The sequence below is a fragment of the Thalia democratica genome, chromosome 3 (genome assembly GCF_965202585.1).
Source record: "Thalia democratica chromosome 3, ktThaDemo2.hap1.1, whole genome shotgun sequence".
Classification (NCBI taxonomy): Eukaryota; Metazoa; Chordata; class Thaliacea; order Salpida; family Salpidae; genus Thalia; species Thalia democratica.
In genome coordinates, this window is record NC_139167.1 from 55,095,843 (window position 1) to 55,109,222 (window position 13,380).

General features: G+C 29.3%; 2 protein-coding genes across 3 annotated transcripts; both read left to right on the plus strand.

Annotated features, from left to right (window-relative positions):
• Positions 1 to 1,532: 1,532 nt before the first annotated feature.
• Positions 1,533 to 4,379, plus strand: LOC145831941 (L-selectin-like). 2 transcript variants are annotated; one of them, XM_082939294.1, is made up of 4 exons: positions 1,533 to 1,675; positions 2,297 to 2,878; positions 3,277 to 3,406; positions 4,107 to 4,379. In XM_082939294.1, exons 1-4 carry the CDS (start codon positions 1,543 to 1,545, stop codon positions 4,363 to 4,365), a joined length of 1,104 nt encoding a protein of 367 aa, XP_082795420.1. In that variant the 5' UTR covers positions 1,533 to 1,542; the 3' UTR covers positions 4,366 to 4,379. The 2 variants fall into 2 exon arrangements, with proteins under 2 accessions (XP_082795420.1, XP_082795421.1); XM_082939295.1 differs by having other exon boundaries at positions 2,297 to 2,389.
• Positions 4,380 to 6,182: 1,803 nt separating this feature from the next.
• On the plus strand, positions 6,183 to 11,853 carry LOC145832427 (desert hedgehog protein A-like). The gene is made up of 4 exons (XM_082939742.1): positions 6,183 to 6,315; positions 6,403 to 6,650; positions 7,032 to 7,311; positions 11,249 to 11,853. The coding sequence occupies exons 1-4, from the start codon at positions 6,183 to 6,185 to the stop codon at positions 11,851 to 11,853; spliced, it is 1,266 nt and encodes a 421-aa protein (XP_082795868.1).
• Positions 11,854 to 13,380: the final 1,527 nt, after the last annotated feature.

Genomic DNA, 13,380 nt, shown 5'->3' on the forward strand with positions numbered 1-13,380 from the left:
TCCATTGAAAAGATAATTGTTTGATTTTTTTTATGTTTACATTGCTACGACAAATTGTATAAACATGTGGATATTTAAGTTTATACTACACTGATTAAACTTTATCGAAAATATATTATTCCAAGATTTTTTTTAGTAATTACCTATGACTTAATTTTGCATAATGCTTAAACGTCTATAGTTTAAAGATTAACTGATGTAAAACCCTGGAGTGCTACTAAAGACAATTATCTAAAACAATTTCTTTTATTTAAACTTTAAGTATCTTATACCTAAGGTCCTTGTAAAAATAAATATTAAAAAATATAGTTTTTAGGAAAAGTGTATTTTTTGGTTTCAGAGAGGTAAGTATAAACAAAATTAAACATTACAAGAACTTTTTTTTAATTAAAGTATGTTTGTAAGTGTACTGTAATTTACGAACTATTTGTAAACGGTGATTTTAACGTCTCTTTTTTAGTTGTGTATAAGTATGTAATGTACTAAAAATCTTGGATTTTCTATTGTTTTGAAGTCTAAATAGCTTCTATTAATCTAAAGACCCTTTAAATTGAAATAAAGTTAAATATATTTATAACTACACTATTTACATATAGATTTCACATTGTTGAACTTAAAAAACTTTAAGTATTGTTTCAATTATCAATTTATATAGTTTGTAAATTGTTGTTAAACACTTAAACTTTAATTAGAATGAGTTTAATAACTTTTTATACAAGTTGTTTTTAACAAAAGTTTACCAATAAAGTATCATTTTTCAACTCATTACTTTTTAATTCTACAGTTGTAATAAATAACTAAAAAAGGTTAATAACTAGAAAAATAATTTAATTACGTAATGTTACATGTATTAATGTCATGCTGTTACAACGCAATAAGCTACACGGAAATGAGTTTATATGTTAAAATTCCTTGTGTTTTGTAGTAATTTAACATTTTAATCTAAATTTTTAAAAGTCAAAAATAAAGCGATTTTTGGTTTATAGGAAAAAGATAGACTGCATACAAACTATAAACTTGAGTTTATATATTTTATTTACTTGTTACTTTTTGCTATGAATACTTTTTTGTAAGTGACACAAACCAATTTCAGCTTTAAAAATAAGAAAAGTATGTATTTGTTTTACTAAACTTTACGTTTTTTTTCCGAGTTATTTAGTTTTATTTTTTAAACTTTTAAAGCTAAGATAAGTTTGTATATGTGAATAAGGTTTTGCAAACTAAAGTACCATTTTTACTTTTTTCTAAACTGATCTAAAAACTGATATTTACATATTTTTGTAAAAACTGCATTTTTTTTAAGGACTGGTTTTTTATTTAAAATAACAAATTCTTACGCAATCTATTATAGCTTAAAAGTCGGTACAAAATAATATGATTAGTATAAAAACTAGATTGAACAATGGCTACTGGTTGTTTTTGGTTATCAAGATAACTTTTTTGTTAATATATTATGAAGCATCAGTTTCTTTTTGCCAAGCTTAATAGTACAGCTTCAAAATTTTATTTAAACCATTTTTAAGATAAGTAAAGTCTGTAATAATGGATAGGCAAAAGAAAATAGGAGCAGTCGTTCTCACACTAGTAACTATAGGGGTTATTGTGGGTATTATTATAGGAATAGTAATGACGCCACCTCATGATCAACGAAACCAACCAAAAGTTGCGGATAACGGTTAGCCAATATATATTTAACATGTTTTGTAATGCTAGAAAATGTTTAAGTTGTAAGTTTTAATTTTATTTCAATCAAGTTTTAGTATCCAGACTATCAACGTTAAACTCTACCTTTTTAAACTAAGTTTTTTTGGTAACCTTACTTCGTATATTAAGTATAATCTTATACGTGAGTTTTTAACAAAAAATACTGTGCGAGCTTTTAGTTTCAAGTAACTTTAAAGCTGTTGATCTGAACTTTTAAACAATTTAAATGTTTGTATTAGGTTTGTTAAAAATACAAATATTCGACTTTCAGTGTATACTCACTCTCTTTCAAACTTTTTATTAGACTTAAAAAACTGAAAAGTGCTTTCTCTTAAACATCTTTTTGTTAGCTTAAGTAGCTTTATTTAATTTTTTTTTGTTTTGAAACTTTAAAGAAAAATAATAATAAAAATGTTATTTAAGTTTTAATTTTAATAGACTTTAATATGCAATATTTATTTAATTTTTTCAATTTAATAGAATAGAGGCTTTAGTTAAAAAAACTATTCAATTAGATACAGGAAGGTGTTTTTTTATGTATCTAATTAAAATTTTATATAATGATTGTACTCAGTTGTGTTTTTTAAAACAGGTAAATCATTAAGCATATCGGATAACAAAACTACAGTCCAGTCATCAAGCTCCGAAAAAGTTACTGAACTGACAAAAGTTTCAAAAAATGCAGGTATTACGTCTTCAAAACAGTTTATAACCACTTCACCAAAGATTAAAAGCCCTAAAGTAACTATTTCTACAACAAGTGCTGAAACTAATGAGAATAATGTCAATAGCAGGAAAGTTTTACCTAAAACAGAGTCAAAAACTTCAAAAAAACCTTTACCTAAAACAGAGTCAAAAACTTCTAAAAAACCTTTACCTAAAACAGAGTCAAAAACTTCTAAAAAACCTTTACCTAAAACAGAGTCAAAAACTTCTAAAAAGCCTCCACCTAATACAAAAGCTAAAAAAGTTGAAAAATCTTCAACTAAAACAGACTCAAAAAGTACCAAAAATCTCACAACTAAAATAAGTTCTGAAAAGCCTTTACCTGATAAAAGTTCTAAAAACTCTGATAAATACTTAGTTAAAACTAAACCAAAAATAGCAAAAGCAAAAGTTACAAAAACAACAACGACAAAAAGACTAACAACGACATCATTAACTCCTGTTAAAGGTATTCATACTATATAAAATTTTGTTTGTTTTGATAAAACTATTTCTCCTTAATTGTTGCTTCATGTTTAAAGGGATAAAGTAATCAAAAGTTGTTGATAGTGGTTTAAATATTATTAAAGTGTTTTAATTTTCATTTGTTAAATGCATTTAGTTTATATTATTTTAAAAATAAATGTAAAACGCTGTACATTTTTACTTTTAGTTTACTTTGTCTAAATTTAAAGTGTAAACAAAAATTTTTTATTTTATAATTATAACTTATCTTGACATTATTCAAAACTTATTAAGACAAGTAAATCTTGATATTTGTTCTAAAAATAAATCAGCGTTTTTTGTTTTTTTAATTATATTTATAATATTTTGAATACATTTTAAATTATATTTATGTTATACTAGCTGCAGACTGCTTCAGGTACGAGCTAACATCTAAAAAAATGAACTTCTGGCAAGCAAGGTACCAGTGTAGAGCGTGGGGAGGTGACATTGTTTCCAACAATTTAGCACCTAGCGGACAAAAATTTCATAGGTAAAGTTTTTCGTAGTTGATTAAAAACTTTTTTTTTTTTAAATTAGCTCGTTTATTTTGTTCATGTTTTTAAACTTTTTCGTTTATAACCTGTTCATGAGAAACTACAAACATCAGGTCACTAAAACTTTAAGGCTTGGTAAAACACTTTAGGACTAGCAATGCTAAACTTTTGTATAAATACTATTAACGTTTAAGGAAAATTGCTAAAAGTATAATAAACTAAAACAAGGGTTGGTTAAAAGCTAACTTATAGCTGTTGTTACTTTTTTATCATTTTGTTTTAGTTTTTGTTTGTATTAGGATCTTCGACTATAAAGTTAATTTATTTAGTAAGCACTATTTTCTCTCTTAGCGTTACTCTAGTTTCAATTCTTGCTCTAAGCGTTAAGTTATCAAAATAAAAACACTACTTTTTGGAAAGTTCGTTTCTATATTTTCTTAATATCTTTTACAAATCTAGAAAACTTTTCTTTTAAGTAATTAAACAAAGCTTAGCTATTTAAAATTAGCTAGATCTGTTTTCGGTGTTTGAAAATTAATGCTAAAAATATCCTACAAGTTATAAAATAATGTATTACTATTTTAAAATCAAAAGTTAAATTTTTTTTTAATATTTTAAAAGCTCAAAAAATATTATAAACCCAAAAAAAAATGAACTTCAGTACTTTTCCCAATTAATCAATTTCTTCCCACACAGGAAGATCGAAGAAGCGTTGAGCGCGCAAAAATACACGTGGATCTGGGTGGGGGTGCGAAGGAGGGGGGAACACCTGAAGTTCCTCGACGACACCCTCATACCTGACAACCTATTGTTCCCGTGGGCGGGCGGCGAGCCCAACGGGTACGAGGACAAGCAGAACTGCGTCACGGCGAACTTCCACTACGAGTGGAGCTGGAAGCTGTTCGACGACGACTGCAACGGAAGCCAGTACGGGCTGTGCGAGATAACATGCTGATTCGTTGCAAAAAGTCGGATTTTAATCGGAGCAGTTTGCTGCGTGTGAACTAAATATTGAAAATATTGTTTTTGCTGGGATTTTTTGACTTTAATTAACTTTTTTTGGTTTTAACGAAGTAAGAATTTTTTTAAATCAAATTTAGGTTATATTTTTCAGTTTCTGAAAGTTTGACTGTTGATTTTAAGCTTTTTTATGATTTTTTATACAAGTTTGAATGTGAGTTGAAGTACCTAATGTATGTGAATTAAATTTACGAAAGTTTTTTTGTTGATGAGAAATTTTATCGATTTGAATAAACTAAAAAGCAATACTTTTATTGAAATGAGATCACTTAAATAATGTTTTTGTACTTCTTTCTAGGAACTTTTGTCGTAGTTGTTTTTTTGCAGAAAGTTTTATTAGTAAAATAAGTAAAAAAAAATGTTTAAATACTGTTCAACTTACACATTATCAATTGCAATTTACTTGAATCAGTAGCTTTTATGTAGATATTTTTACTTTCAGTTAAATTTCAGTTAGTTTTAAAAAATTATGCTTCATTTATCTTTAACAAAATCGCTATAGTTAAGCAAATATATTATAATACACAAAGTATGGCGTTTATGTTTGTAGCTTTTATTTAGAAAAAAATACTTGTCTACATAATTTGAAGAGTACTTTAATGTAAAAAAAAATCACTTAGTTTTAGCAAACAACTATAACTCCTTTAAAACATTTACACAAAACAGCTCAAATGTTTCTGTTTTTTAATGAAAATGACCTGCTAAACAAACATCGTAGTAATTTCTTTCCTATTTCAATAAAATTTGAAATTTGCACACACACACATAAGATAATTGTGTTTGCACAGTGCCAGCCGATAAAGCCTAATTAAAGCGTCTGCGACACAAACCAGGGTTGCGCAATAAATCATGGTGGGGGCAGAAAAATTACAAAGTGATTCGCTGCAGCAGAAGCAGATAAGAGTTTTTTTTGTAAAATCAAATATTTACTTTGTGCTACCGATCAAAAAAATCGAAATGGAACGAAATATACTTTTTTGCTGTTCAACATCAAAACAATTATTTTTGCTTGGCTTTTATTTTTTTACTTTCCCTCAAGAAATTCTGCTTAACTTTGCTAAAAAACAAAAAAACGGCGAAAGAACAAAGTCAACGGCGCTCGAAGAAAACTTTCGATTATGACGTCACACGCATACTCGAAAGGGCTTTGCGCGGGGTTTAACGAGTTGCTTCGGCAAGAAGAACAAAAGTCTTGGTGGGTGGATTAGAGTGTTGAGGGTGTTGCTTAATAAGGAAGGAGGCTTTTGTGTCGGTCGAGTACCGGTCTTTGAAGTGGCTGGAATAAAAATAATACTCGCATGTTCGTTCTTGGAGCTATATTAAAATTCTTTAATCATTAATACTTGTATTCTGATATACTACATAGCAAATAGACATCTTTTAGTGCTCAAATTTTGTTTTGATTTTTTACTTTTTCTGTAGGTTAAATATATAAGTTACAGTTTAAGTTTATTTGAGTAAGTTGTAGATGGCGACTGTAAGCCAGCTAAAAAGTAGCATTGTCGTATTACCTTGTTATAAGTTAACTTGCAACACCAATGCGATTTACTACTAACATGACCCGGTTAGCCTGAAATTCTAGCGTAAAAGCAAACAAACACGGCGCGAAAAACTCCCGAAACCGAAAGTAACGCTTGACACCTCGTTGATTGTGCAAACAAAAACCAGCAGAAGTTAATGTTTGACGAGCATCCGTCTTCAGTCCCTTTTCAACGGGCGCGCGTGTCCCTTTGCAGCTTTCTTTTTATCTCGATGACGTCGAGCACCAAGGCGTGTGTGGCGCCACCAAGCGACTTAAAACGGCACAGTCAAGTAGCTGCTCTCGACATTTTCATTCTTGCCTCGGTGCCGAGCAGAGAGAACACAGAAGATTTTGTTTGCAGGCGTTTTTGTTCATTTTGTTTACTAAAGAAATAGTATATTTATATTCTATTTGAAATGAAAGCTCTCGATTACTTTATGACCTTTTTAGTCCTTTTGACCGCCACTTCGGGCTGCGGCCCGGGCACTGGTTTCCAGTCGCGGCGGCACCGGTCGAAGAAGGTTCGCGCGTTGAAAGTGTTCGAGAGGCACCCGGATGTGAGTGACGAGTGCAGTATCATGGCAGCTGGTCCGTGTGGGGACCCGGTTGAGTATGGGGACGAAAAATTCGGGGACCTGGTCAGGTTCAGGGGCCCCAACGTGAGGTTCAACTCGCACGACAGCAGGCTTATGAGCAAGGTGAGTGGACTGAATAATAGTAAAATAATAAGTAAAGAATTTTTTTTTGTTTATTCGTTTGTTTGCTTAGCCTAGAAGTTGGTTTTTACGACTGGAGCATGTTGAGAAATTTTTATTTACTTTTATCATTATTTGTTTAAAATTTCACAGCTTAGTTTGAGTTTTTTTTTAACGGCTGACTAAAATATTTTTTAAACATAAAGGACTTAAAAAGATTGTTGTTTAAAAGCTGTTTAATACCCAGGCCCTTAAACCTTTTTTTTTATTGAATGTTTTTTTGTTCACCATACTTATTTATAAAAAAAAATTAAACATTAAGGAAAACTGCTAAACGGAAAACTTAAAAAGCATTAAAACAAAATTTTATTTTCCCTCCCGCAGAGGTGCGCGCGCCTGTTGAGGCTGCTGGCCCGCAGGACGTGGAACACGTGGCAGAAGGACGTGTACGTTTTCAAGTCGTACGCCAACCGGACCAGCCCCAACTACATGATGGGGCACGTTGACCCGGAGAACACGTTGCACGGGGAGGGCAGGGCGCTGATAGTGGTGGAACCCAACACGAAGAGCTACTTGGGGGCGATCGCGGGGATGGCCGTTCAGACGGGCTTCGACTTTGTGCAGTTTCGCACGAGGGGAAGTTTGTATTTGAGCGTGAAACCAGGTAATTTTTGTTGCTAAAAATGATAACTCTTTACTAGTAAATACGTTTGTTTGTTTTTTTTTTGTTTTTTTTTTTGCATTTTAAGAGGTTGAACAGTCTAACAATTCAATTTTTTTTTTAATCTAGATTTAAATAGAAACGTCAAGTTTTCACTTACAGTTTTTAAGCGAACTTTAAGCTAGTGTATCAGACAAACTTTTAAAGTTCCACAAAGTCGTTCTTTTATTCAGCTCACTTTGTGTTTCTCAGTGTATTCAATTAAACAAATAAAGTTTATTTTCGCGGCCATACGGTAATATTATCACGCTATTCATGAGTAACAACGCAAACAAGCAAACACTTTGGTAAAAGTAGTATTCCGTTTAGTGGATTTAAAACGTATGAATAAAAACCTTGTGTGCTTTTATTCTTTTAATTGTTTATTATTAATAAAGAACATAAATATTAAACAGTGTACAAGTTTATGAGAAAAAAAAAGTTGTTAATGTAAAAGTGAGTCGAAGTGGTAATAAAATAGTTTTATTGTTTTTATTTTTGTTTTTTTACATTAAAAAAATTAGTACACGACGTTTAATTTCAGATTGCAACTTTAACCTAATAAATTTTCAGTTAAAAAAAAGATCATCAAAATATTATTAACAAAAAGTTTTACACTGTGTTTATTAAGGTTAAAGTAAGTATTTGTTCGTAGCGCTTATTTCTCTGCTAAACATGCGTAAAAATACTCAACTTCAAACCTTACTTATAAAACAAAATAAAAATAAGTAATCGTCATTGATGAAGTTTTTCCGAAAACATTTAAGCAAATTACCATAATAAAACATTTCAATGCAACGGTCAAATTTGCGACCGAAAAAGCAGATTTGAGTGCTTCGTTGGTAAAAGGATTAAAAAGCCACCATTGAATTCTCACGCCGCAAAATTTATAATCTCGTTATTTGCCTTTTATTGGTTTATTTATAAGCAGCAGAACTTTTTTCGCTGCTCTTTGCTTATTTCCACACGATGCGTAATGATTTTAATGATTTTACCTAAAATTAAGGTTTAGTCATAAAACACAGTTGTTTTCAATTTTATTTTTTATTGCCTTTAATTTTTTACCACCAGTAAAGGCAAAACACAGTTTTTGGAGTAACATTTTTACAAAGAACTTGAAGTTATCATAAACTTTAGCATTTTATTAAAAACATTAACTAATCTTAACAAACTAAACCACTATAAGAACATTATACGTATATTGTTTATCGAACAATAAGTTTACTTTAGTATCTTTTTAGTATTATTCAGATACCAAATTCATTTCATTTAGTATACTTATTTAGTACAAAAAAAGGAAAAATTTTGTTTAAAAATAAATAAAAAAGTTCATAAAAAACAGTTAGACATTTGTACTACCTGGTTAAAAGAAGTACTAGGGTAATTAAAAACACTCTATAATTAAAAAGAAAACATCTGTTTTATTTAATAAAATACTACACTTTAAGTATGTAAATATTTAGATGCTTATATAACACTATCTGTGTTTCCTGTTATACGTTTTACTAAACTGTTGAACCTAATTTTGAAATTAAAACTTCTGTGTCTAAAAGTTCACAAAACTACAACTAAAACATTATGTGTTACAACTAAATCAAGTGTTATATAACTTTTTACTATTTCATTATTGTGTAAAACTTTTTTTTAATCTGATTTGTATTTTGTCTTATAGTAAGTTTTTCTAATATTTTTTTCTGGTTATTAGAAACTTACTCTGTTTTATTATAAATAGTAGAGGTCTAATCAGATAAAAGTTATACATATACATCATAAAAATTGTTGCTTGTCAATAAATAAAGATAAATCCTTGCTTTAGTACTTTTTTTTTTTTGTACAATTTATTTTTTTGTGTTCTACTTTTCTAATTTTTTTTTTTTTTTTTTGTTTCAGATTCTAATTGTTTAGTTTTATATAATTTGGTGAGCTATAAAGACTTTTTTATTGTTTTGATTAACAAAAGTTAACAATTCAATAAAAGTCTACATATTAAAGTTTTAAACTGCTCTTTTTACGTGTTAAAATATTTAATTTCTAATAAACTAAACTAAAGAGTTAGAAAACTTTTAAACTTTTTAATAAACACTTTTTGAAAAATAAAGCTCGTTGCTTTTTTTAAATTTCAAGTTGTTTACTAACTATTTTTCATTCTTGGCAGCCTGTTTTATCATTTAGAGGCTTCCGTACAAAAGACTTTTGTTTGCCTAGCAAAGGGCAAAAGGCCGCATGCAAGTTATAAGGAAACACTGTCAAAGGCTTTCAAAGTAATTTTTTCCTAAATTTTGTTAGCAGTAAAACAAACGTTTTTCAACGACTGGCCGTCTAGTATAAATATTTGAAGTCCACTTAGAATTAAGTGTGTGTGTGTGTGTGTGTGAGTCCTGGCAAACAGTAAACTGAAATAAACTTTTCCCATGATAAGAAACAAAAACTTATTTGCATTCCCTTTTGAGAATTTTTTCGATGTAAATATTAGTAGCAGTTTTCTTCGGTTAAAGTGGTTGTCAAAGTGTTTGTTTGTGGAATTGATTGTTTGGCACCTGGGCACTCTGTTCTGTTTGTGTTTTGTTTCTATCCACATTGTTTGCTCACAAAAGTCAGTCATAGTAAAAAGTTTAGTAAAAAGATAACTTTTAGCCTTTTATTTGTTAAAATAATTTTTTTAAGCTTGTAGAAAATTGACGTAAAGTTTACATCTACTAAAAAACTACAATACAAAAAAATTCCAATTTTAAAGTTGAAAAGAAATAGTCTAGTCATTTGTGAAAAAAAAATTATAATTAAAACAGCAAAAGTACGATCAAACAATAAATGCATAACAAAATATGTCAAGTATGTTCTGTAGGATCTCAAATGTGTCTGAGTGGTACTTCATAAATTTCAAAGCATTTTGTTTTATTAAACAAACTTTTAAAAAAGAACACAAAAGAGTAATTAAAATTCTTATTTGTAAAAAAAATCTTTGTATATTTACTTTGCGTAGTTTAAGCTTTTTAAAGATTATAAGTCGAAAGTTACACTGTAATTTTTCAATCACCAAATATTGTATTGCGTATCATGTCTTTATATATATATTGGTATAGAAATTGTTCTTAATAACTTTATTAATTGGTTATTATCTAATGACAAGTAAGCTTTATAAAATAGTTTCGACTATTACTGTTCTCATAAGTAAAACTTGTTTTAGTTATTTTCATTCAGTTATACTTACAAAACTTTAAGTTAAATTCGATTATAAAACTATATAGTAAGCATAATGAGACATTAATCCTTTCAATTTTAATTTTTTTTAACTAGTTTTAGAGGGTATACTAACAATTCCCATTCGCGGTCATTTCCCACCCGCAAAACTCCCACCCGCGCACAACTCCCACCATTTTTTTTTCCTTTTATTAATTTTGTTTTTTAATTTTTTTTTATCTTTTACTATCACTACATTTACTATTACCCCTAACTCTTACCAGTAAGCAGTTCTCGGTCTTGATCGGGTGGGAATTGTGCGCAGGTGGAAAATGATCGCGGGTTGGAACTGAGCGGTTCCCTTTTAAAGATGTACTTAACAAAACTATTCAAAAACTAATACTTAGATAAGCTTAAATTTAAACAACAGTCTCTGAACTATCTGTATTAGAATACTTATTTTATTTGGCAAAAGTATAACTTTCACTATATAAAAAGAACTACTATTTTTAAATTGTAACCTTATACTAAAAATCATTTAGCTGCAACATTTCATAAAGAAAAATCCAAAATTGTTTTTTAAACTTTCATGTCGACTTTATCTTGGTTTGTCACAAAACAACTAATAATATTGAAAAAAAAATTCTAAAATGTGGAAAAAATTGTGTTGTTCTATAAAGACAACGTAGTATCTTTTAAACAAAAACTTTCATTTTACCTACAGACGATTCCGACGGTGCGAGGTACGGTGGGTGCATATCGTCGAGCGGTGTGGTCAACCTCCCCAACAACGCCACCAAGCGGCTGGATCAGCTGCAAGGGGGCGAGCTCGTGGCAACCATGGACCTGCGAACGGGGCTGCCCTTTTACGAGCGGTTCCTTGGCAACTTTCACGAGAGCGAGTCCGAACCCACGGTGGTCATAGAAACGAAAGGAGGGGGGTCGATACGTTTGACTCACGACCACCTCATACACGTCACCACTAATGATAGTGACGTCATACAAGCCGTCCAAGCTAGAGTGGTGAAACCCGGCGTTTTCGTCATAACGCGGAACAACCAAAAGGAGAAAGTCGTTGGGGTGCGGAAAAACGGCAGGCAAGAACACGTGGTGGCGCCGTATACCGCGAGCGGAAATTTAATCGTCAACGGCATTGTGACGTCATGCTACAGCCGGGTGACGAGCCACCGGATGGCGCACTTGGCGCTGTACCCGCTCAGGTTGCTGGGGTCGTTCGACCATGACGACAAACTTGTGACGTCATACATCCGGTTTCTGAGGTGGCTGGGAAGCTTTTTGTTGCCGAGTTGGTACTATGGTGACGAATAAAAAATGTTGGATTAACTTTTAAAACAAATATATTTGAACAAATTGAGAAGAAGGAGAAAACGTTGAATTTTGTATTTTACTTTTAAAAATATTTCAAGATTGAAATATTTGTAAATTTAAACAAGATCACTAGTTAAAACTGTTGAAAAAATAAAAGATATTCATTTTTTATAGATAACATGTCGTTTAAGTTCTGCCAAAACATATTTAAATAATTTTTTTTTGTTAAGTTTTGTTTTGGTTTTATAAACTGTTTAGTTTTTATTTTTTTGAATGTTTCTTATTTATTTGTGTAAAGTACATCAATATCAATTTCTTCAATGTTACTTTTTTGACTCGTTTTAACTATTTTTCATTAAAAAAATAGTTTTTAAAGTTTCAAGCAAAATTTTCTATTAATAATTTTAACGGATATTTAATACTACTCTATTAAAACTTTTTACAAAATATTGTAAAACTTATTTTGAATTTTTTTTTCTAAGATTTTACTTAAAAATTTTCTTCAGCATTACTTGTAGTATTTAGTTTTGTTTTATAAATGATTTTAAAACAAATTATAAACTTATTTTTAAACAATTTTAATTCTGTATAATATCAGAAACAAAAAAATTTTTTGTAACTTTTTAAAAACTATATGGTATTTGTCTTAGTTTTTTTATAATAAACCTCTAAGATAACTGATTCAAAACTGTCTATTTGCTGCATTTTTTGTTTCAAAATATTTTTTGCATATGCCTTTCAAAAAATTTCATTTTTTTTGTAAATTAATAATTTTTTATTTATTTTAAAATTAAGTTTTGAGTGCGTAAAAACTAAATCAAATTTTTGTTCGACATTTTTTTCAAGTTTTGCAGAAAAGTTTTATTAGTGGTTACTCAAATAATGTTTTAAATACGTAGAAACTAAAAATTTATTGACTTCATTTTTCTAAGTTAAAACATTTTTTTACGTTTAAAAAACTTTTTATATGTAAACTACTGTTCACTGTAAAGTTAAGTGTTTAATTTCTTTGAAAAAAACTTTGTTTACATTTCTTAGTTAATAAAACTTCTTGTGCTAGTTAAAAAAAAAATCATAAAAACTATTTGGTTTTAGTTTATAAGCCAAAGTTTTATAAAACACAATTATAATTTTATTTGATGACTTATCAGTCTTTTTGTTTTACAAAATAGTATGTTGTCACAAAAATTATTGTAATTAGGTTCAATAGATAGAAGTTACTTTTTTAGCAAACTTTTTTCAATTTAAAAGTAAAATAATTCCTGAAAAGCATAAATTTGACTTCTTTTTCCCAAAAAAGTAGCAAGTTCGAAAGTATATTATAAAAATATGAATTTGAGTAAATCACATTAAATGACTACAACTTTTTTTCTATTTTACAATGGTAAAATTTTGTTCTTTTTGACTCAAAACTAGCACAACAATAAATCTAAGACATCAAATTTGCGATTAAAACGTTGATTAATTGAGCAGTTTTGCAAAGAAAGTTAACCCTTGTGTTATAAGTATAAGTTTTTATAAACAAAA

Excerpts from the sequence above, each read along its gene's own strand:
- LOC145831941 (XM_082939294.1), top strand. The coding sequence starts at position 1,543 with ATGGATAGGCAAAAGAAAATAGGAGCAGTCGTTCTCACACTAGTAACT. Across the intron at positions 1,676-2,296 it reads ACCAAAAGTTGCGGATAACG|GTAAATCATTAAGCATATCG; the intron begins GTTAGCCAATAT and ends TTTTTAAAACAG. Across the intron at positions 2,879-3,276 it reads ATCATTAACTCCTGTTAAAG|CTGCAGACTGCTTCAGGTAC; the intron begins GTATTCATACTA and ends ATGTTATACTAG.
- LOC145832427 (XM_082939742.1), top strand. The coding sequence starts at position 6,183 with ATGACGTCGAGCACCAAGGCGTGTGTGGCGCCACCAAGCGACTTAAAA. Across the intron at positions 6,316-6,402 it reads AGAAGATTTTGTTTGCAGGC|TCCTTTTGACCGCCACTTCG; the intron begins GTTTTTGTTCAT and ends TGACCTTTTTAG. Across the intron at positions 7,312-11,248 it reads GTATTTGAGCGTGAAACCAG|ACGATTCCGACGGTGCGAGG; the intron begins GTAATTTTTGTT and ends TTTTACCTACAG.